The 22,401-nt window shown below is 36.7% G+C and overlaps 1 protein-coding gene across 6 annotated transcripts in view; it reads right to left on the bottom strand.

Annotated features, from left to right (window-relative positions):
* Positions 1–3,658: 3,658 nt before the first annotated feature.
* The window catches only part of ZNF385D (zinc finger protein 385D), a 415,154-nt gene continuing 396,411 nt past the window's right edge, over positions 3,659–22,401 (bottom strand). For all 6 annotated transcript variants that reach the window (XM_038127127.1, XM_038127126.1, XM_038127121.1 and 3 more), the window contains 4 exons: positions 15,499–15,732; positions 13,339–13,517; positions 11,912–12,013; positions 3,659–7,038 (listed from right to left, as the gene is read on the bottom strand). In XM_038127127.1, coding sequence (XP_037983055.1) covers positions 6,805–7,038; positions 11,912–12,013; positions 13,339–13,517; positions 15,499–15,732 — 749 coding nt within the window. In that variant the 3' untranslated portion in view covers positions 3,659–6,804. The remainder of the gene's footprint in view (positions 7,039–11,911; positions 12,014–13,338; positions 13,518–15,498; positions 15,733–22,401) is intronic.

Below are 22,401 nucleotides of genomic sequence, written 5' to 3' on the forward strand. Positions count from 1 at the left end.
CATTTTCTCTTTGACTGACATGTAGATTTCAGCAAACTGGTACGACTTGAGCAACTGCAGGAGAAAAAAAAAAAAAAAGAAGTGATCCAACTGGAGGCTCATCACATTTTCATTTTTAATTCCTGGGTTCTCCTTCTGGGTATCAAAACTGACATGAATAGTTTTATTCCAATAAAAAAAATCAGATTCAGGCAGCAGTTTGACTGGCAATAATATCATGGCAAGTCTACATTGAAAATATGTCTGAAGGAAAGATTACACTTTTGGGTGGGCGGGGGAGGGATCATCCCCCACACTGAAGCACTGGTTAAAAATCCTCAAATAAAGATTTTTTTTCAAATTTACATCTTCTGTGTTATAAATACAACAGAATGCCCACATTAAGAATCTCTGCCTCTCCCCACCAAGCCACCAGGCAGTTTTGAGAGGGTTCAAACAGGCTATTACAAAGGCATAGCTTTGCCTATATTCTCTCATCTCCCACTCTGTTGTACCCCAAACAAATCTCTGCACTTGACAGATTGTGTTTTGAACTGACAGTTTTCACTGATACATGTCTCAATGAGAACAGTTCCCATGGTTAATGCCAGCCACGAGCCACAAGCAGAGAAAGGGCTGACATTGTTAACAAATGCTGCAGGCATTTGCAGTGAGAAAATGGTTTGTAGGTTTTATCCCTTTTTATATTGCTTTTGCACTCAGAAATACATAGATGTTTTTAGTAAATATAAGAAATAGCATTTAAATTTGATTAAACCTTTGAAGGATCCCAAAAGATTAATATTTCAGGAAAGTATGAAAGGATAAACAGCTGTCTGTGTCATAAAAGTCTAGATTAGGTAAAGAGCACTGTAGTATAGATGTTCTCTCTTCACAATATTTTACCATTACTGTGGCTTTGCTGCTTTAAATTCTTTATTCAAATTATTGACTCTGATCAAATGGCCCAACAGGGGCACTGATGATTACATACTTCTTAAATATATATTTAATTTTATGGATTCTGTTCATTCATATGAGAGACAAGACAACCAATAAAGAAACACAGAAGAAAAATCAAATTGTAATAAAAACAAATAAAAAGTATGGACATCCTTTCTGGAGACCCAGGTATTGACAAAATACAGTGATATTTTGGCTGGTATGAACACACCTGAAAGACATGGAGTCCCAAGGAAAATTATTGTGTCCTTCAATTGACTGTCCAATACCTATGCAATGAATATTATTAACTATGCTTGTTTCTAATCATGGGTGTCAAACCTTTCTGCTGTGAACAGGAAAAATGTCAGGGTATTGACAGTGTGCCTAGTGTGAAGACCATTGCTACAATGTCACCGTAGCATCTAATCCAAAGAATGTCTTCTGAGTTCTTTCTCATCAAACTTATTTTAAAGTTAAGATCTCACGATTTTAAAGTCTCTACATTTTTATCCAGGAACTCTTCAATGTCCCAGCTTGTTCATACCTCAGAAGCTCCATTTAAGAACATTATACAAGGAAAAAGGGTCAAATTAGTCCACCAATTTCTTTACATTGATTCCTTTAATTCTTCTTATTTCACCACCCAAGCATGATCCCAGCATGAAGCTGACCACAAGAACCAGGCAGCCACTAAGCATGTTTCACACTCAGCCAAGTTTCTTTATCAAAGTATCAATACAGAATCAGAGTTGAATGACACCTAATTGCAGTACACAGCATGACTGCAAAAGGCCTCGTCCACTAAGAGCAAAAAATTGCCTCTATTGAAATCAAAGATTTTTGCTATCAGGAGTTCCAAAGTTAAGAGCATTATGGTTTTCATACCATTGTTAATTTTGGTCTGGAGCACAGACTCTTTCAGCTGCTGACATTTCAGGTCAGGCTATGTAATAATCATCTTCCAGATAGTCACATTTACTCCCAAATGGTCCTGAATTTTAATAAACCTGTAGAAGTGAGAGGCCATAAAGCTCTCGTCCTTGGCTAAACCCTTCACTGTGTGTTTGAGATTTCAACTAGTTTAAGATAGGATTTATCAGTATTATTGTTTCTTTTAGTCACGTACAGAATTCCAGCACAGAAGCTTCTGTATGATTCATTGGCACTGAAGGAATGGCACTTAGAGATAAAAAAAGAGAACAGGAGAAAACATGATGTCAAAAAAATACTTAACATTTTACATAGTATAGGCTCACATTTTCACATGCATCTTGATAAACAGGAAGCCCATTCTTATTTTCTTGAGAGCTTTGGGAGCTTAGAGTCGTGAAGCTTGAACTGTCTGGAAGTCAGTTTTAGAAATGAAAATTCAGACACCTGTTAGTAAAAAGACCAGACTCCTTATTGTTGTGAGTTAACCCCAAAACCAGGAGACTTATACAGTAGTCTAGGTTCTGATTTCACATGTTTTCAAAAAGATTTGCGCAACCAAATAATTTGAGTGTCTATGCTTCATATCTACCCAAAAGAATGTCACAGTTGTGAAAAACCTTTTAGATCTTGTTCCTCAGTGTTGGTCTAATGTTCATAAAATGACATAATGTTCATAATTTTATTTTTGCTAAAGAAAGATACTGAGTTAGGAATTCCCCAGGATTCTTTGAAGAGACTCTAAAAACTATGTGTTTATGGAAAGTAAAATGCAGAAACAGAGCCTTCTAAGCATGATTTCACTTTTCAGGGAATATGGGGCCAATATGCTAATGTATCTTTGGCAATTAAATAAAAGTGATTAAAGGCAGGTCCATTCAGTTATGGTATTCCTGATGTAAATGGAAGATAATGAAGTGAGACGTTAAATGTACCAACAGCATCCTTGCATTGATTCGACATCTAGAAAGTATTTTAAACTTTTAAAATATAGAGCCAATTGTAATATTTCAGTACTAAAATGACAGATGTAATTTTTCTAGTTATATTAACTTTATTTAGCTGTTCTTAATTTTATATAATTTTATATAGTTTATCTTAAAATAAAGATGTATACTTTTCAAGTACAATATTTCTTGACATGGTCAGTCCTTTTTTTTTTTCATTTTAGATCATCATATTTATATCATTTGCTTACTGACTTCTCACATCAGCTTTTACAGCAGTTTTCAAGAAAGTAACTAATTTTATGGTTCAGAGCAATGATGAACCCTCAGAACAAAGGTTTGAAGCCATAGGTAGTTGAAAAAATGCAGATAGCATAAAATATAAATATATATAGATATATACCTCCCACAAAAATACCATCTCTTTGGGTCAGAACAGAATAGTTATTCTTTAACACTTTGAACAGAACTTAAGAAAACATCCCTGAACCTGATTGTTTTTCTGAGTTCATTACCCAGCCACTTCCCTGCAGGCTGATTTCACATTTTTATTCCAGTGAGTGACTGTGTCTTCAATGAAATTATCTGCTTCCTTGTGCTATAGGCTTCCTCTTGGCCCTGGAGTGCTACGGTGCATGAAATATGATGGCATTTTTTTCTTTAATAGTGCTCTCCACACTGGATGTATTGACAAGTAGGTGTAAAGTGTCTTCTGTTTGCTACCTCCTCTGTCATCTGCTGTGGACATACCCTTGACCAGAAGTTCTCTTTGCCCCATTAGATAGCTGTGCCAGTATTTTCCTTGACAGATTTTTTATATATATATATATATATATATATATATATATATATATATATATATATATATATATATATATATATATATATATAAAATATAGTAGAACTGTTGTGCTGATGTCCTGGGTATGTTGGCTTGTTCTTGTTACTGACCGAGAGGGGTGCGGAGCAGCAAGGCACAGAAAGTCCACTATACATTCTAACATTTAGGCTTTATCCTTTATTAGGTAGTGAGTAAGAGACAAAAAGAACTGAGTTTGTTGTTTACAGCTGAACTTTAAAAGAGACTTGTGTGAACAAAAACTTGTTCCATAGAGCACTGTGACAAAAGAGGTCCAAGAAAATGGAAGGTGTCTTTGCAAATTAGCTGATGTAAGTAGTTGGAATGACACTCTTTTATTTCTAGCAAAATTTGCATGAACTCTGCTCTTAGTACTGTGCCTCCATACATGCCACAGGCCACGTTTCGGCAAGGATCAGCCTGTTGATTTTGATGGCATCACAACAACATGGCAGGATGTACAGCAGGTGTCCACGCACCAGAAGGCTGTGCATAAGAGCCTTCAGGATATTCATCTATCTCCCACTTTCCCATCTGCCTGCTTCCTCATGGGGAAAAGATAGCCTGCCCAGACTGTCTACCTTCCCAAAATGTGAGTACTCCTCTGCTCCTTTAGCAAGATCTTACTTACACAGGCTCTTACAAAAGGCTCTGGAAACAAGTGGTGGTTCATGGAGCACAGCTTGAAAGCTGCTGCCCTTTTCAAGGAGGAATCTGAACGCAGCTGGCAATGGCACTACAGCTTCTGCAAACAGATGGAAGGTGGAAAGCATGCTTAAAAGACCAAGTCCACTGAATCTTACTATCTCATGTACCCAAATAAAATGAAAATTTTTCTAAATTGAGTGTGAGGAGCAGGTTTTGAAGGCTGGCTTATTTATGCCTCTTTACTGGGAGCTGTAGAGTAGAGAGCCCTTTTAAATGTCAGCCCCTAGTTATATAGATGTCTAAACTTGGCTTCAGGAACTTACTCATACTGTCTTTTTGAAAGTTAGGCCATAGCAATCCAGCTGGTAATTAGCCCTGGAATCACTGTCATGTCTTTTTCATGGCTACATAGGTGTAAATTAAATATAAACAAAAGCTCATTTCATTTCAAGGCACAAACGTTTGCAAATAAACTGGATGAAATACAAATACATAATGCAGAACTTATTTTAATACTTCTAGATAAATAAATGCATCTCTTTGGAATTCTTCGGACACAGATATCCATGGAACCTCTTCTTTCTCTCTCTTTATATATTTTTTATAAAATCTAAATGCAGAGAGGTTTAAAAAATGGCAAATACAAATGTATATGGAAGGCTCACTGATGAACTGCAAGTCAAAAGTGCTGTATATTCCCATCCTCTATGTCTCCCACCTGTCTGCATTAACCACAGGCAGCATTATATAGCAACCACATGGTCAATATTTTGCATTACTGCCTTTTAATGAAATCTTTCAAATAATTTCCCCATCTAAACTTAAATTATGCTTTTAAATTTTATTCTGCCTAAATGTGCGGTAGGCATTTCACTTAGCTACACATCAGAGTGGTTGCATGTGACTCAGCAGCACACTCCATAATATTAATAGATACTTTTCAGCTCCCTATGGGAAAAAGCAGGCAGCAAGGATTATTTTTTCTCTGTTGTTTGTTACTTACCACTTAATGACCCACATGTGAAATCAATGGTTATATAACTATTTTATATAGTAGATTTTCTGTTTATAAGTTATTTTTCTTACTCTAACATATATACAATATATCTATATATACCCCTGATAAATCTTACTTTAAAGGGACACAGTCAACCCCTTTAAGCCTCACAGTAAATATATAAGGCTTCAAGCTGTCCATACATTACAGTCAGCTACAGAATTCAAGGGTCCCTTGAGATCCTAAAAGTTGTATTTGTTCCAAACCCATGATGTGCAGTTATCTCGTAATATGTATCTCATGTATCACTGTTTACATTTTATAGGTATATTAAGACATTTTATATCACATCAGTAGGAAATAAAACAAGGGAATAAGTCTGTTGCTAAGACTAAGCCTATTGCAAAAAATATTACCTGTATCTACAGACACTCCCACTGGTGTGATATAAAATGAATATGTGCCATTCTTGGGATGAAATTCTGGCTACACTGCAGTCAGAAGGAACTTTAAACTGACTTAAATGAGACCAGGATTTCTCTCCTGTTTTTCATTTGTCAGTTATGACTCTGATTTGTGTCTTCTCTCTGCTCAACACTGAAGTGTCAGGCCTGTTTCATGACAAGATCATATTTTTGGTTTTCCACTGTCATGTCTTAAACATTGATCTATCATGTATGTATTACACTTCTTGAATAAACACACAGTGTACACATACATTCTCAGTTAAATAAAAGTTTGACCCATTCTGTATACAGTATCTGAATTATTTTTCCTCCACTAGTTCCTCTTTATCACTTTCTTTGCCCTAACCTAGATAATTTTCATTCTTATGCGAGTGAGGAAAACTTTTCTCACCAGGAACAGCTCCACATTATTGTAATAAGTTTTGACTACTTACCAAAGTGACATAATTTTGTTCATTTTATCTTTTGCAACTCAGTTAGAAACCTAGTGGCATAGATAGAGACACAATACTACTGTTTTACAAGACATCTATTGTATCTATTTTTGTTCAGATAAATACCCAGTAACTGCTGATTTGGCAGGAGGATTGGTAAGGGTACTACTATTCACAGTGTTTCTTTTTCTTTCCTTCTTCTTTAATCTACAGAATAAAGTATTTTATATACATTGGAACCAGTTAATGCCCTTTAGACAAATTTGTAAGTTGTTTCATAAAGCAGGAAAGACATTGCAGGGAAATATGTGCCAAAATGCACAGTCAAAAGGCTTTGTAAGTTTTATATGTCACTACAAGTCAATGCTGGAGATCAGTTCTAAAACGATCAATGCTCAAGAGAAATGTTCTTATCTGGAGAAAATACCACCCATTCCCCCTTTCAGAATTTGTTCAGTTCTCTATCAAAAGTTCTGGCTCTTCATATATACTTTAAACTATAAATAAACACTGCATAGTTCAATGTCCTTGATTTTCATTTTTTTTGTTTGTTTTGATTTGAAAAATTATTGCAGTACAATTAATTCCTGTTTGGAGTTCAGTAAGGAGCAAACAGCACGGGAGTGTGGGTGGTCCGTATAGGCCCAGGAGCTGGTCGTAGGAGTGCTGGAGGAAGTGCTGAAGTCTGGAAAAGGGTGGCTGCTGGGGCTGTGCGAAGACTGAAGGGGGAATTCACAGCCACAGCAGCAGCTGCTGCTGCAGCTGCCAGCGGATTTGGTAAGATTCGTGGGGCCATCGGCTTTGAAGGTTCCTTTGAAAATACTAATTTTACCTGTGGGGAAGAAGAGAAAACAAACAAACAGAGACAATTAATTTTTTCATGTTAGCTGCATGAAAGGGAGCTTGATTTAAGATTATATGTGCAGAATCAAGCAAGAGAGGCCTTGAGATGGCGACTGACTCTATGAGCTACAGACTTGGAACAGGTGATAGGACCTCCCCAGTGGACAAAGTACAAGGATTTGTTTGGGGACAAAGAGTTCCAGTGTTCACACCTAATTGCTGACACTCACAATTTATTATGAGATTAGAAATCAAAGCAAATCTAAAACAGGACTGGGGAATCTGTATGTACCCTGCAACAATTAAACAAGGAAAAATCAGACATTAATTAATAGATCTCCATCTGGAAAGCTTAACGTAGAGACCAGAGCAGAATGGAAATACATTTTATTCTCTGGTCTTCAAGATACTTTTGTTTTAATCATTAGGATGTGAGTTCTACTTAAAATTAAGATCTCCATATAGCTCCCCTTCATTTACTCCTAATAACAAGCAAATAAACCAATCTTATATTTCATTGAGTTATGAAAAGCTCTCATGTTTCACGTGTTTAAATGGGTGCTGTCCTATATAATTCTGCTGCATCTTCAACTGTTTTCCACTAAGATTGTGCTCATTCTTACAAGGATTGTGAAAACCTGGAAGATATTTTAAAGTAGCATTCTGCCAAGCTATGATCTTTCTGTCCTTGTCACTGAGGTTTCTTCTTAATAAACATTTTAAATCATAACATCATTTTCTTGTGGAGTACCAAATACAAATCAAAAACTCCCTCATTTAGAGTTCCCTAAAAAAGGGGAAAACTCCAAACCCTGAAGTTTCTCCAAGACTGAAATTACTCACAAGAGGTTCAGTAATATTTAAGAAAATTTACATTTGGGATGAATACAAATGACCATCAGAATAGTCTCTATAGATTTCTGCACTTTTCAGAGGAATTTCAAGTTTCTAATGAGATGCCAGGAGCCTGAATATCTTTTCAGTCCTGCTTTTATAACTCCGAGATAAGATTAGAACCTCATTCACTGACAAAGAAAAGTTCCCATTGTCTCTGATGGACTTTTGGTGGGTTTGTGTCCTAGCATGACCTGAGGCCTCTTGCAAAGGGCATAAACCTGACTACATGGTATTGAATATATAGAATATATGTACCATGCTGTGGTACATCTCAGTGTAAGTACGGACACTTTTTACTTACAAGGAAACACAATTTCTCATTCTTGACTTGAAAGGGATTTTCAAGTAATTAACCTGAACAATATCACTCTGAGATTTTCAAGTCAACAGAACCCTAGTGAGTGAATCATCAGAAATTAAGGCAGGAGTACTCTAGCATGAACCACAATTGAGTTTCATCATTACACTATCACCATATTCGAAAAGATTTGTTGGTTCTTTACTGGCCAGATGGATAGAGGATTTTTATTTTTCCCAATATCTATCGGCAAAACTGCTGGTTTCCAGGCCCTTTAAAGCTCTGGGAGAAATACTCAGATCAAACCAAATTCTTTAATTCTCTTAACAAAGGCTATAATAGATGCTAGATACAAAACTCCTTTTAATGCCTAATAAAAGCAGTGATCTGATCTCTTCCCTGATCAGTGTTATGCTCACTGATCCAAGCTGTCTTCTTCCTTTGCTGAATATATGACTTTTTCCTCCCTTCTTACATTCTTTAATAAAAACCTTTTACGGCCTTATTTAGAACAGAAAAATCCCCAAACCAAAAACTAACAAAGAAACAAAAATACAAAACAAAACCAAAAACACCCACCCAAACAAAAAAAAAGGAAAAAAACCCAAACAAACAACCAAAACAACAACAAAAAAACCAACCCCAAAACAACCATGAGGAAAAAAAAGTAACCCTGAGTACAAAGTACTCTTTGGTTTAGAGTTCCCAGGAAAGGATGCTTTTTGTAACAACTATTTTATTGCAGAAAGTTTGGACTAACAAATGCTCGATAACCTTTTTTCCTCCAGTGCAGTATTTTATATATGCTGGACAGTTGCGGCTTGAAGAAATACCAAGCAAGTCCCAACACTACAAGATTTCTTAAACCCTGAAATATCACTGTGGGAATTTATAAATTTTCTATCTCTGAAGCATGTAAATCTAGAACAGACAGAGAAGTACAAATGATATTGAAAACATGGTAAAAGCAGGTTTTTGGTCTAGAAAAGCCATGAAAATATAGCATGATCTTTTTAAATTTCTGTAGACAAATTTGGTGATGTCCATACATTTTATGTAATGAAGAACAAAAATCTCATGTGGCTGTTTCTATTAAAAGACTAAGGCTTTCTTGCCATTCTTGGAGGAATCAGGTACTTCTAACTAAATTACTAGATTATTTCTAGTTTGATAGCTTTTCAGTTAACTTATCAATGTGATTCTGATTTCAAGGTAGCTGCAAAATCAGTAATACGTAACATATGCAGTACCTTGCATGTTCATTTCTAACCTCTAATATATTCACAGGTCAACATTAGGAGTAAAGTAACCATTACTTGTTTCATTTCCAATGAAGTAAACTAGGGGACAAATAACTTGAAATATTAATGGGAAGCATCCTGGTTTCAGCTAGGGAGAAAGAATAAAGGAAAAGTAAAGAAAGAACATTAAATTAAAGGTGAAACTCGTTGGCTTGTTGCTGTGCTATTCTGCACTTCAAGTCACAAAAATTCCTGCAGTTTTTATATTCAAAACCAAAAGGACTAAGTGGAGAACTGGTCTCTCCTTTCTTATTGAATCCACAATTCTACTACATATGTCTGTTTATTTATTGCTAGGTTTTTTTCTCCCCTTACATCCCTTTTGCCTTTTTGATGCCCTCTAGCCTGACCTGTATATTGTGAGCAATTGGGATTGAGGGAGAAGGAAAAGGACACACTGCTGTTATTTGTCTTGAACCTTGGCTGGAGTTCTCAGAAATCACCATTATAGAAATTGGTAGAGAGCTGTGCACAACCACAACAACAATGTAATAGTTGTTTTCATCTCCTGAAAAATAATTTCCTAAAGGAATAACATTTCTGTCAGAAAGGCTTTCCTGATTCCATATCCTACTTACCCCATTACATGTTTTCTATTCCTTCCAGTATAGTCTGTATTGAAGACCTTGATTTTTCTTGTGGATTACTGAGAAACCCTATGGGGCTATTTCCCTATTAGTGGATCTACCAGAATGGTGCACTGCTTTATTCTACAACTGAATCCTGCATGAATATGCCACTCATGAGGGCTGCCTCAATAAGGAAACAGTTTCTGCTGCCAAGAGCTTTAACTTAATGTAAAGAGAAATGGGTTTTCATAGAAAAAAAAAAAAAAAAAAACCAAAACAAAAAACTAAAACTCCATATTGGGCCTGCATCAGAGAAGATGGTCAAGGCATAGGGGGCTAATCTCTATGAGGGCAATGAATCAACACCCTCCCTCTGCCAGAACCATTTATAAAACCATACAAAGCAGCAGATATAACATTCACAGAATTCACAGAATGACTAGGTTGGAAGAGATCTTCAAGATCATTGAGTCCAACCCATGCCCTAACACTCAAGTCAACCATGGCATCAAGTGCTATCCAGTTTTTTTTTAAACACATCTAGGGATGGTGGATGTGTTGGACCTCCCTGGGCAGGCCATTCCAGTACTTTATCACTGTTTCTGGGAAAAACCTTTTCCTAATATCCAACCTATATTTTCCTTGACGTAGCTTGAGACTGTCCTTGTTCTGTCAGTTGCTGCCTGGTGAAAGAGACCAACCCCCAGCTGACTACAGCCACCTCTCAGGAGTTTGTAGAGAGAGATAAGGTCACCCCTGAGTCTCCTTTATTCCAGGCTAAACAACCCCAACTCCCTCAGCTGTTCCTTACAGGGCTTGTGTTCCAAGCCCCTCACCAGCCTCACTGCCCTCCTCTGGATGCACTCAAGCATCTCAACGTCCTTCCCAAACTGAGGGACCAGAACTGGACACAGTACTTTAGGTGTGGCCTCACCAGTGCCGAGTACAGGGGAAGGATGACCTCCCTGCTCCTGCTGGCCACACTATTCCTGACACAGGCCAGGATGCTGTTGGCCTTCTTGGCCACCAGGGCACACTACTGGCTGCCTGGGCACTGTCCAGCCATACTGTCCCCAGCCTATAGCGCTGCAGGGGCTTATTGTGCCAAAATGCAGGACTCATTCATGCAGTTTAACTGATGAAGAAGAAAAAAGTCAGATGTTTCACTATGCCACCCACAATATAAGCTGCTTCTTAACTAGTGGCACCATCCCAGAGGGTTTTTTATTAAAAAAAACCAAAACAAAACAAAACAAAAAACCAAAAAAACCCCCCAGCTTTTGGAGCTAGTAAGAATTGTTTCAGACAGTTTATCTTGGCAGTTGAAAATGTGACCAGAACCATTCTGAAACAGTCAAATGAAAGAAGAGGCAGGTTTTTTCAATTGTTTCACTTGCTCTCTCAACAATTTTCTAAATAAGGAGAGAATGAATGGTTTATATCTTATAGTTTTATATAGTTATTTCATCACTATTGTCCTTGGTGAAAACTGGAAAAGTCCTGCTTGACATCTGGAGGTTTTTCTGTCTCTTGTTCTCTAGTGACCTTTGCAACAGGCTTCTTTCCTGAGGTTATTCAGAGTAGCTACAGAAGCAAGGGTCCACAGGCTGTAGTAAACATGCCTTAAAGCATATTAAAAAAATCCCTTGTGGGCTTCCAGTGGCTCCTTCCTGTACTTGATACTCCAATGGCTTACATTATCACTCTACTTCTAAGCATTTTCCCACTTATGTTTTCTAAAAATCCTACTCATCAGGATTAAAATAGAAGTCAAATAAAAAAGAGTGATTGGCTTACCCCTAGTGGATGTGTTCCCTTTTGGAGTTTGTTGTAAGGGCTGTATTTAGGTTTGGGTGGCTTCCCAGCAGCTCTGTCTTTGTGCCTTCTACTGCTTATGTGCTGTTAAAATATATTGGGGAGGGAAGTGGAAGAAGGAAAACAAAGGGTGATAGTTGATAGTTCCACAACAGATCACTTCAGATTCTGCTTTACACAAGATTACTGCTCCAATACAAAAGGCTTTTGCTCTACAGCAGCATTACTTTGACATATTCAATAATGAAAAGGAACAGATTCTTTTGAAGTTTGAAGGATCCTTTGTGCATCACATATTGGGACTGTAATTTTCATCAGTCCTAAGTTCAGCTCTACTTCCACTACAGTTCAAGGTTTTCCCACCTTTTCTAACTTCAGCAGGACTTGGGTTAAGTTAAAGCCTTTGAAAAACTCCTCCCTAACTCTATAAATCACCTATCAAATTCAATCCACTGCTGATAGAAAGTTTTTAAGGAATATTAGATAGTAAAACATCCCCTATTTGGGGAAGAATATAAGGACAGCCAATTGTTTAAATCCCTAAGCTGCCTGGAGATCCTTCTGAGATGGTTACATATCAAACTAACAGACAGTGAAAAAAATGCACGAAATCCATTATCTTCTTCATAAGTTCTATGAGATTTTTAAAGTATCTTTCTACACAGACTATCTTGAAGTATTAGAAGTAAGGGACCTTTTTCAGAATACTTTTTTTGTACTTTGATTTTCATTTTCAAGAGAATTATCACAATAAAAATACATAGAACTGGACTTTTTCCTCTGAGACCAGAAGAATGGGTATTGCTATTGTCCATTATTGAATTAATCTTCATTCTTGTAAAGTTCCTGTACAAGTCTTTAATTCCAATAGGCATTTGGAATTAAACTAAGTGTTTTTCAGAAAGCTTTGATCATCTGAAGAATGACTGAACATAACAGCGTAATTGCAATTTAGAGGTCATGCTTCTCAGTTAGAGTGAAACATTGATAAAAACATTAGAAATCCTCTCCATCCCACATTTCTAAGTGGGTTACTTAGTATTCTGTGAAAATACTGGTTGTATCCACCTTCACATCTTTGTCAAGGCAAATATCATGCAGTATATGAAATGAGAGAGTTTATTAGCTCAGGACAATTCTAGCAGTCTAGACAGTTGTAACGTGTTACACTTTCTATAACTCTTTACCAAAGGTGTATAATTGAGAGCTTTTAAGAAGACATATTCCATGCAAGGGAAAATCATAATCAAAGCAAAACATACAGCACGGCAGCCAAGTACAATGGACAAAACTGTGAGTTCTATTCAGACACAAATTGTTATGTTGACACGTGCTGACTGTGTTGGTACTTTACCACCATGAAAACAAAGAACAGCCAAAGATTCTCACTCTACAAGCTGGCTAAATACCTGTTTCAGTTGTGTCTCGGAGTTAACGTGTACATCACATATTTCACAGTGAAATGTTTTGTTCTGAAGGCCTGTGTTTCCTTTATTCACAGGTCCTTTGCCTTTTACGCCTGCCCGGGGAAAGGCTTTTATGGTTCCACTTCCATTCCGAGCTTCCAGCATAGTTTTGTGCTTAGTCCCTGGAGACAATAGAAATGGAAAAGAGAAACAACTTTGGCAATTGGGTTGTATTTGTTGTTTTATTTTCTTCTTAAAATAAAATCACATGAGCCTCAGCTTGGTGCCATGTGCCATCCTTGGAATAGGACTGTCTTGGTCTGTGCCAGAGTCATACTAATGTAACAGTATTTCACACCTGATATTTATTTACTAAATTACATACCTATAGGTAATGCACTAGAACAAAGCAGCCAGACCAGAAAGTAGCAGCACAATCAGATACCCTGACGTGAAGTTAAATGTGTGTGACTTTTCTCATTAACTCCTGCTGCTAATAAGACCTGAATTGTAGTTGCAAAAGAAAAGTAATTTAGCTATTAAAGATGTAGTTGGCTTTGATTTGTAGTCCTCCTGAACAGATTGATAAACAGTATGTCTAGGTAGCTTGCAATTAAATCTGTAATTAACTAATTACTCTCCAAACCAGAAAGGGGCAGAGGTTCCTGGAGGCAACCTATGGATCATTAATGTCCTGGACAGAAACCAAAACATGTGAGAAACATATATGAGAGAAAAATACAGTTGCCTTTTTCTTTTTTTAATTGTAAATAAAGGTTGCATAGAGAACACTGGTGTTCTGTTGCTGCACCTTTATTCAGACTGAACAGTTTCTTACACTGTTGACTCCCACACAGGTAGTCTGTGATGATAATGGACTAACTACTGCATACACAACCACCACCCCACTGCTAATTGCTGTATGCATCCACAGAGACTTGTAAAAAAAAATGCATGTGTGTGAGCACACACACACAGTTTATCAGCACAGGCAGCAAAAACTTGGAAGGTTGTGTTTAAATATTCAGAATAGTGTTTTGGCTCTCAGCCTGATCAGAATATTTAGAGTCTATATGAAGTTAAACAGTTCAAAAGGATACAGCTTGAAGTTGAACTTTCACCAGCTGAAGATCTGGCATATAGTTAACAGCATTCAAAAATGATGGAATTTTGTTTCTCATGAATGCCAAAAAGTTACAATTTCCATCTTGATTTGAGTTCTATAGATATACCAAAGTTATTTCTTTTAAAATTGCATCATAAAACCTTTGATCATTTTGTTCTAGGTATTTTATCACTGTCTCTAAATTTCAAACCTGAGGTTCTCTCTCTGTCTCTGAACTCTATTTACCCTTGATAAGAGGTAGCCCCTGACATCCAAGATCAGGAACTTTCTGTAAGATGGCTATAGGTGGTCACTGCCACCACATCAAATCCCTAGATCTTTTAACCCCACCCACCACTGAGGCAATCAATAACATGCTTTAATTAGTGACTGTGAATAGTGGCTGTCTACTACTGGAACTTACTGATCCGACTAACTCTAATGGACAAGATAAAAGATCAAAAACCAAGAAAGATGGAGGTAGGGAATTACCCATTCAACCCTCATGCAGCAGCTGCTAGCAGTTGATGAAAACAAAGGGAAAATATACATAATTTTAACAAGTTATTTATTAACAGACAATATGGAGCTAAGAACTCTAACTCCCATCATTGAACTCTGACTGACTAATGACTCTGACTGACTCTGACTCTGACTGACTGACTCTTTCAGCCTTAATTTGTTAAATTTCAAACAAAGCTGATGGCATTCATTCTCAGTTGGCTAGTTGGCACAAGCAAACCTATACAAACTCTGAACACCAAGGGTAATGAAGTAGAGCTATCATTTAGCTCAATAAGGTTTTGAAGCTGCAAAGGCTAAAGTGTAAGAAAATCTGCAACTTGCAATAAATTCCTTTCTTTCTCTTTTTTGAAAGCCTCTTTGCCTGTCATTTTTATATTTTAATACTTAATGAATTCCATGTAATTGCCAGTTTTCTGCCATCTCTTTGTCCCCTGCTGCAAGAGATCTAATCTATTCAGGGGAAGATAATTGCAGCGCTCTTGAGACAGAAGGAAAAAAAAAAAAGGAAGCAAGCAAGCACTGCTCCATCTCACCACTGTTGTGCGCCTCCAGCTGTGAGGCAGAGTTGACAGCGACTTTGCATAGTGAACAGTACAGCAGTCTTTTTGCTTTTTCTTCCTCAGTCTCAACGGAAGGGCAAGTGCTGCTGCTCGTGGCTGTTGTGGGGATTTTCTCCACTTTAGAGGTGATCTCAGTTGTCATCACACTGCTCTTACGGATTTCCACGGTTGTCGTCGTTGATATTGCTGGTGTCCCTGTGTTTGCGTCTGTGGGCAAAGAGAGGAGATAGAAAGAAATTAAAACAAACAGAAAAAAAACGTGTGGCTTTTGGTATTTTCTTGCACAGCATCCCAATGCTGTGATGATACGGAGAGGCAGATTGTTCTAATGATGGTTTTACTAATGGCAATGAACTAAACCTGACCCTTTCCGTTGTATTTTCTGTGGTTACAAAATACAGTACTCCCATGTATTAGAAAACCATGTATTGTCTCCTGCAGTCTGCTCACACAGAACTCATAAACTGAACAAAAAGGTTATTAAGAATGTACTGTACAACAGAAGAAAAATGCAATAAAAGAGGTCATGAAAATGACCAGCACAACAGGCAGTTTCAATTTATACCCACAACTTCAGATGCATAAACAGCCATAGTAACACATAATACTTTTGCTGATTGGGTAGCCAAGCTAAAGTTTTAACATCTTGTACTAATAAAACTGTAATGAATAAATTGGCCTTTATATTTGGTAAAAAAAAAAGAAGAAATTGATACTTCACTTGATTTTTGCCAACACCAACACTAAAAGAATTAAGGTAATTATAAATACACAGTACACATTGCTATCCATTATTACATAATAATGATACATACTAATAACAGTAACTAAATATACAACATTCCATATCTGAGACCTAAACAAACACCAATAAGATTTTCATTCTGCCTATCAGCTGGAAAGACTACAAGCAAAGATATATACCTATATCTGGACCTATATCTGGAAACCTATTTTTTGCAGCTAAGAACTTGTGTTTTTCCCATAGTTATCAAATGAAAGAGAGAGAAAATACACAATGATATTTTATTTTGAATGATTGATACATGATGTTTGGATATGGCAGTATCATGTGGTTGTTAAGTACTTAGCAGAGTGGAGGACAGCAAAATGCAGCAGTGAAGGCAGTGAAGAAGATGGTGGGTAGGGAACACGAGGAGACAAAGGACAGGAGCTGTTCTGCCTTTGCAGAGCCGTATTTTATCATCTAAAAGCCTACTGAGTAGTAGCTTTAAAAAAAAAAATCTTGGTTACTTTACTGAAATATGCCTGGATTTGGGTACTTTCCAGCGTGGCTCACTTTGGTTTCATGCATCACTTGGTGTTAGTGATGCTCTACCTGTACTATGCTTTATTTACTGCCTCCCATCAGAATAGACAAAATAGCAATACTTTCACTTAGAGAGCTGAGTATGCGCTCCAATGCAGAAGGGACACAACTAATTGACACCACAGTAGTGCGTTGCAGACCAGTGCTGTTCCAAACTTTGTTAATGGAGGACATTTCTAAGAGCTTAGCAGGCAATATCAAATTGGAAGCAAGGCAAACACACTGAGAAACCCAATTCAAAACAATTTTAATGCACTGAAGAAACAGTTTAGAAAATTAGACGCTTTTCAGTAAAGACAATTGCAGGAATCCACACTCAGTAGGTTTAATCTGATCTATTAAAACAGAATGATGAAAAACAACCCCCGTACTGCATTTGGGGAAGTTTTATTGTATATTTCATTTTTATTGTTTTCTTTGTTTATTTGCTTGGTTTTCAGAAAAAAATCTTTCAGTAGCAGATATGATGAACACAGATCTCTTCTATCATTGTGCTACAAAACAGGTCCCCACCACACTGAAATTGCAAAGCAAAATGTTTAGAAAGTATTTTTTCCTCCTCTGATCAGCTCTGAAGGCCCTGTGTCCAGCCTGAGGACAGCAATGTCAGGAAAAAAAAAAAAAAAAAAAAAACCAAACCAAAATTACTTGCTTTGCTCTTAATTCAGAAGCAATACAAATGCAAAGCAACAAGAGAGGGTTTGTGATGGAGGGAGTCAAAATAAATTTAAAGTTTACAAAACATGAACTGTGAATATGGAAGAAAAAGGGCGAGCACTGACAGTGTTTTCATATCTGCAGAAGGTAGTTAAAACTAAGAGAATATACTCTTCTCCCTCTTCCCTCCTAGTAAAACAAGGACTAGTGGGTTACATCAAGAGAGGCTTCAATTAGATGTGAGGAAATTCTTTCTAATATTAAAGTTTATGAAGCCTGGGAATAACCTACCTACACAGATCCAGAAATATTTCCTATTGGGGGACTTGAAGCTGGCAGAACAAATATCTACACAAATATGATTCCCTTTCAGTCAGTGGGAATATGAGCCTTTAAGCTCTATTGAGTTCTATACATCGTTTATTTTGTCATGTATCTACATACTCTCCCAGAGGGTTTTTAAAAATTATCATTCATAAATCCAAGAAAGCAGTTTTTCATGTGAATATTCTACGTATTGACAGGCATTAAAGCACGCAGCAAAAAATAAAGTCCCACTCAAGGTCATGTCACAGTTTGGTTTCCTTTTTCCTGAAAGAGTGCCTGAAGGTTGTCATATCCTGAAGGTACTGGGGATGTCAAATATCAGTGCAGAAGGAATGAAGTTACCTTGCTGAATAGTCTCTTCTTATTTATGATTTTTTTTAAAATAAGGTTTTAAAAGAAAAAAAAGTTTTTAAATATGAAGCATTTTGTTGGGAAACTGATGAAAAAAAATAAAGCCCTTGAAGATCTGTCCACAAAACTGTAGAGCTAACTAGTCACTCCTATCCCATTCCAGAAAATCCATTGAATGTTTGCTTTGCTTCAGGCCAAAAATTGCTGCAGTGAAATTATTTTCCTCAAAAGCCCAATCCCAATCCAAACTCTGTTGCTTTATGAGCATTAACACTGCTTTTAAAACATCAATTTCTGCATCCTGGTACTACTGTACAGTGGTAGGCCAATGTACTCTCTTGGTGACATGGAAGGCAAGGGGCAGATAGCCCAGGCAGGGGAAAGGGACAATGACATTCTCTCAGGATTGATGGCAAAGTTGGTGCTCACTCTAATCTTGCAGGAAATCACAAATGTACATCAATCACCACTGCCAGCTTTGCAGTGTAAGGGTCAGTATTTAGCCCTAAGCAAAATATAGGCTGTACTTTCCTTAGGAAAACCTGAGGCAATGAATGAAATAAAACAATAAAACTGAAATAACAGCCGATTTTATTCTGCTTCAAGTATCTGACCTTCTCTATCTATGCTGATCTAATATTTCACTATGTAATTATTTAAAAGCTAAAAGAAAATACAAGCAATTATGTTAGTTGTTTTGAATATTTTGAGGGTATTTTGAGATGCAGAAATGAAAGCAGCATAGTATATAAAAGTTAAAAATGGTAAAGGTCATCAGCAAAAAAAAAAATCAAAGTTCAGTGCATTTATTCTGCATTTTAGGAGGTGCCCTATATGAATACACTTGATATTCTACTAATGCAAATACATTAATGACATTAAAACATAAATAGAAAGCCGTTGAAGTTCACCATGTAAAAGCCATGACACATTTAAAGATGCAAAGCTGCTCATTCTCATATAAACTTTAGAATTTTCAGCAGAGATTAAGGATAAAACATCCTAAAAGCTGTCAAGTAAACTTACAAAGAGGCAATTCAATTCCTTTTCTCACAAGAACTTCTAACCTAACCAGCATGGGTCCCTTTGAATATTTTACAGTGTTGCTGCCTGTCCGGAGTTCAGTGCCCTAAATACAAGGTAGGGCATTAAAGGTACAAGGTATTAAAAACCAGACAAACGAGGAAAAACAACACCAAAAAGAAGTAGGAAGGCATTTGAGTTCATGCCTTGTAGACTGAATCAGCATTTCTTAACACTATATTATGACAGTGCTTTAAGAGCTATTTCAATTATAAATGTTCTAAAATTGAGCTGGAAATTCAGCCACAGTCAAATGGAAGATTTGTTTCTGGTGACGCAGGCTTGCAGCACTGTGCTATTTTCATACCAGTGGCCCACAGCAAATATTCATTATTGCAACTGTCACTGCTTGGCTTTGGTATAGAAGTTGATTGCTGATATTGTATGGAACTGGACTCCAGCAGCAAAAAAAAAAAAAAAAAAAAGGGAACACTTCAGGATTCAAAAGAATCCATTTGTGTTTCTGGTCTTAATATAGCAACAGAATAAAAACTAAAAATATAAAAATATTACATTACAATCTAATCTTAGTCACTGGCAAAATCAAAGGTCTGTTTTAACAAGAGACAAAGATGAAAAAATATTCTATGAGAACTAACTTATTTGAGTACTACAGATACCATGGTTCAAATGGAAAACTGCATTGTGATTAAGGCTCTCCTAAGTAAGCAGGATTAATTTTATATCCCAGCTACAAGACTTATGAATTTTCTTTAGTCTGAAGGAACAGAAAATTACAACTCATGTTTTTCTTCTGTGTATGTGAAAGTTTCACTCATCAGTTCCTGCCACTAAGCCTAAGAATTTCTTATCCTGAAGCTATAAATAGACCCACAGGGAGAAACATACTCTGACTTCAAACAAATCACAAATATTTATGAGCATGTTTTTTCTTCCGCAATCTCAAGTGGCATGCATTTAAAAATATCTGATTTAGCACATACCCATGCATTCTGGTCTCATTTAAATCAAACTTCGCCTTTGACATAAAAGGATTGAGCATTTGGCCCATAACACTGTTCAGGGAAAAAAATAAACAACAAAACAACCCAAAAAACCGCAACAACTGTGCCTCTGCAGAAGGTAGAAAACATGTTCTTTCTCAAATCAAACAGAACTTGATATGAAATATTCCACTATAAGAGACCACTTAGTATTGCAGAAACATCATCAGCTGGCTTTACAGCTTATAACAAACCCGTGTCAATGCTCCCATACAGACCCTTGATACTGGCACGTTCAAGGCTGGGACTAGGACTCAGTACATTGTTTTCCTGACTACAAGGAACAGTGTCCTCAGTTTCCTTGGGCTGCTTTGAAAATTCCATTTTCCACTACTTCTGTGGTAATTACATTTCGAGATAAGACCTAATTTCTTTAGAATCTATAAGTAGAATAGTGGAGTACACCAAACCAAAGTACCATCTCCCAGAAAATGATGGCTGAGAGATGTTTTTGTGCTTAACTGATTTCTGTTCTCATATGCTGTACCATAAGAATTTGTGCTAGCACATTGACTGGCTCCAGCACTTAAACAAAACACCATGAAGAGCTTTGAATCAAATGTATCAACTTCTTATCCTTTATATGTGCAGAATACAAACTTGCATATTTTGCGGTTGGTGGATATCTGGCCCTCTACAATATATTATACAAAAAATTCTTTTGGTATAATACTATCAAAAATTCAGTCATTAGACTTAGTTTTACATTAAAAACCTGGATTCAATCTATTTATTATAGATATAATGCATATGTTTACCTGGAGAGATAGAAGTATATTTTTAGAACTCAGAAGGACCCATATAAATTTTGTCAAAGAAAAGATTATTACAACATGATTTAGAGACATAAGTAGCAAACATCAGAGGGTTTTTTGGCATAAAAGACCTAAATATCTGATTGACAACTGTGCAATTCTGTGCAATCATTTTATGGTCATCTTCAATGGAACAATATGAAATACTAGAAACTATGGTGTTCATCTGATTTTCTACAGGATGGATACTAATTACTATGCCATAATGGAAGGGTCAAGAGCTCTGAAGTAATAAACAAAGCAGAGTATGACAAACCAGGAACAATGTTTGAAATTTTTTGATGAGCTGTCTTTTTTGAACTTGTTTTTTTTTTTTTTTTTTAAGTCTGTTTTTTAAACATCTGTTTACCTATTTTGTTTCCCTTTCCTTATAACTGCCCAGGCCTGTCAGCACTTCTTTGGTCAAGTTCCTTGTTAACTTTTCTTTGTCTAGGTGTCTATCAAAATTATTTTTAATATCCAGAAAGTTAGTCTGAACATGTCTAAGGTATTGCCCAAGCTTTTGCTGAAATGTACCAAACAAACATTACTGAGAAACTGAAGGATTACAAAGTTGCCCAGAATGAGCATGAAAGACAAATACCAGGAATTGTTTTGGATTGTAAGTGGAGAAGCAATGACCTCAGTATTTTGAGCAGCTTCTGCTTTTTAACACTTGTTAACACTAGATAAATCATATTATAGACAGTGTTCATCACTCAGAAACAAGATGAAGAAACAACTGGCTACACAACTTCATTTTACTGCTGCCTCTATTCCATGCTTCCCATCAAGATGCCTTGGCAGTGATTTGATGGCAGGGAGACAGAAAACAGGATGTTTGGTGACAAAAGGAGTCTACAGAGAGAGTGATGATGAAAAGGAAGTAGAAAACTTCATATATTTGATCTGTGGATATTTTCCTCCAGTTAAACTCAATTCTGTCAAGTCCTCAGACGACCTCCTTCATTAATTAGGAGTACAAAATTTTCTAATGAAATTATACCTAATTTTTACTAGCAGTTCTCTTGGTTTAAAGCACAGTTCATTAATCTTGAACAGGATGAACCACAGAGGGACAACTGCATTCCTGTTGAGGTTAATTGAGCTGGCAGCAAGAGCAACAGCTGGAGGTAAAAGGCCTGTGGAAAGCAAAGGAGTTAGATAGGGAAATGTCACACCATGTCTGAGTTTTGGGTTCTTAGGCAAATGTAATTGGGAAAAATATGACTGGAAGGTAAGGAAATGATGAGGAGAAACCATTAATTTTTCAGGTCATTTAAGGGACACTTGGTGATGACTGAGTTTGGACACTGAGCTGTCCTTATGA

Source organism: Motacilla alba, chromosome 2 (genome assembly GCF_015832195.1).
Source record: "Motacilla alba alba isolate MOTALB_02 chromosome 2, Motacilla_alba_V1.0_pri, whole genome shotgun sequence".
NCBI lineage: Eukaryota > Metazoa > Chordata > Aves > Passeriformes > Motacillidae > Motacilla > Motacilla alba.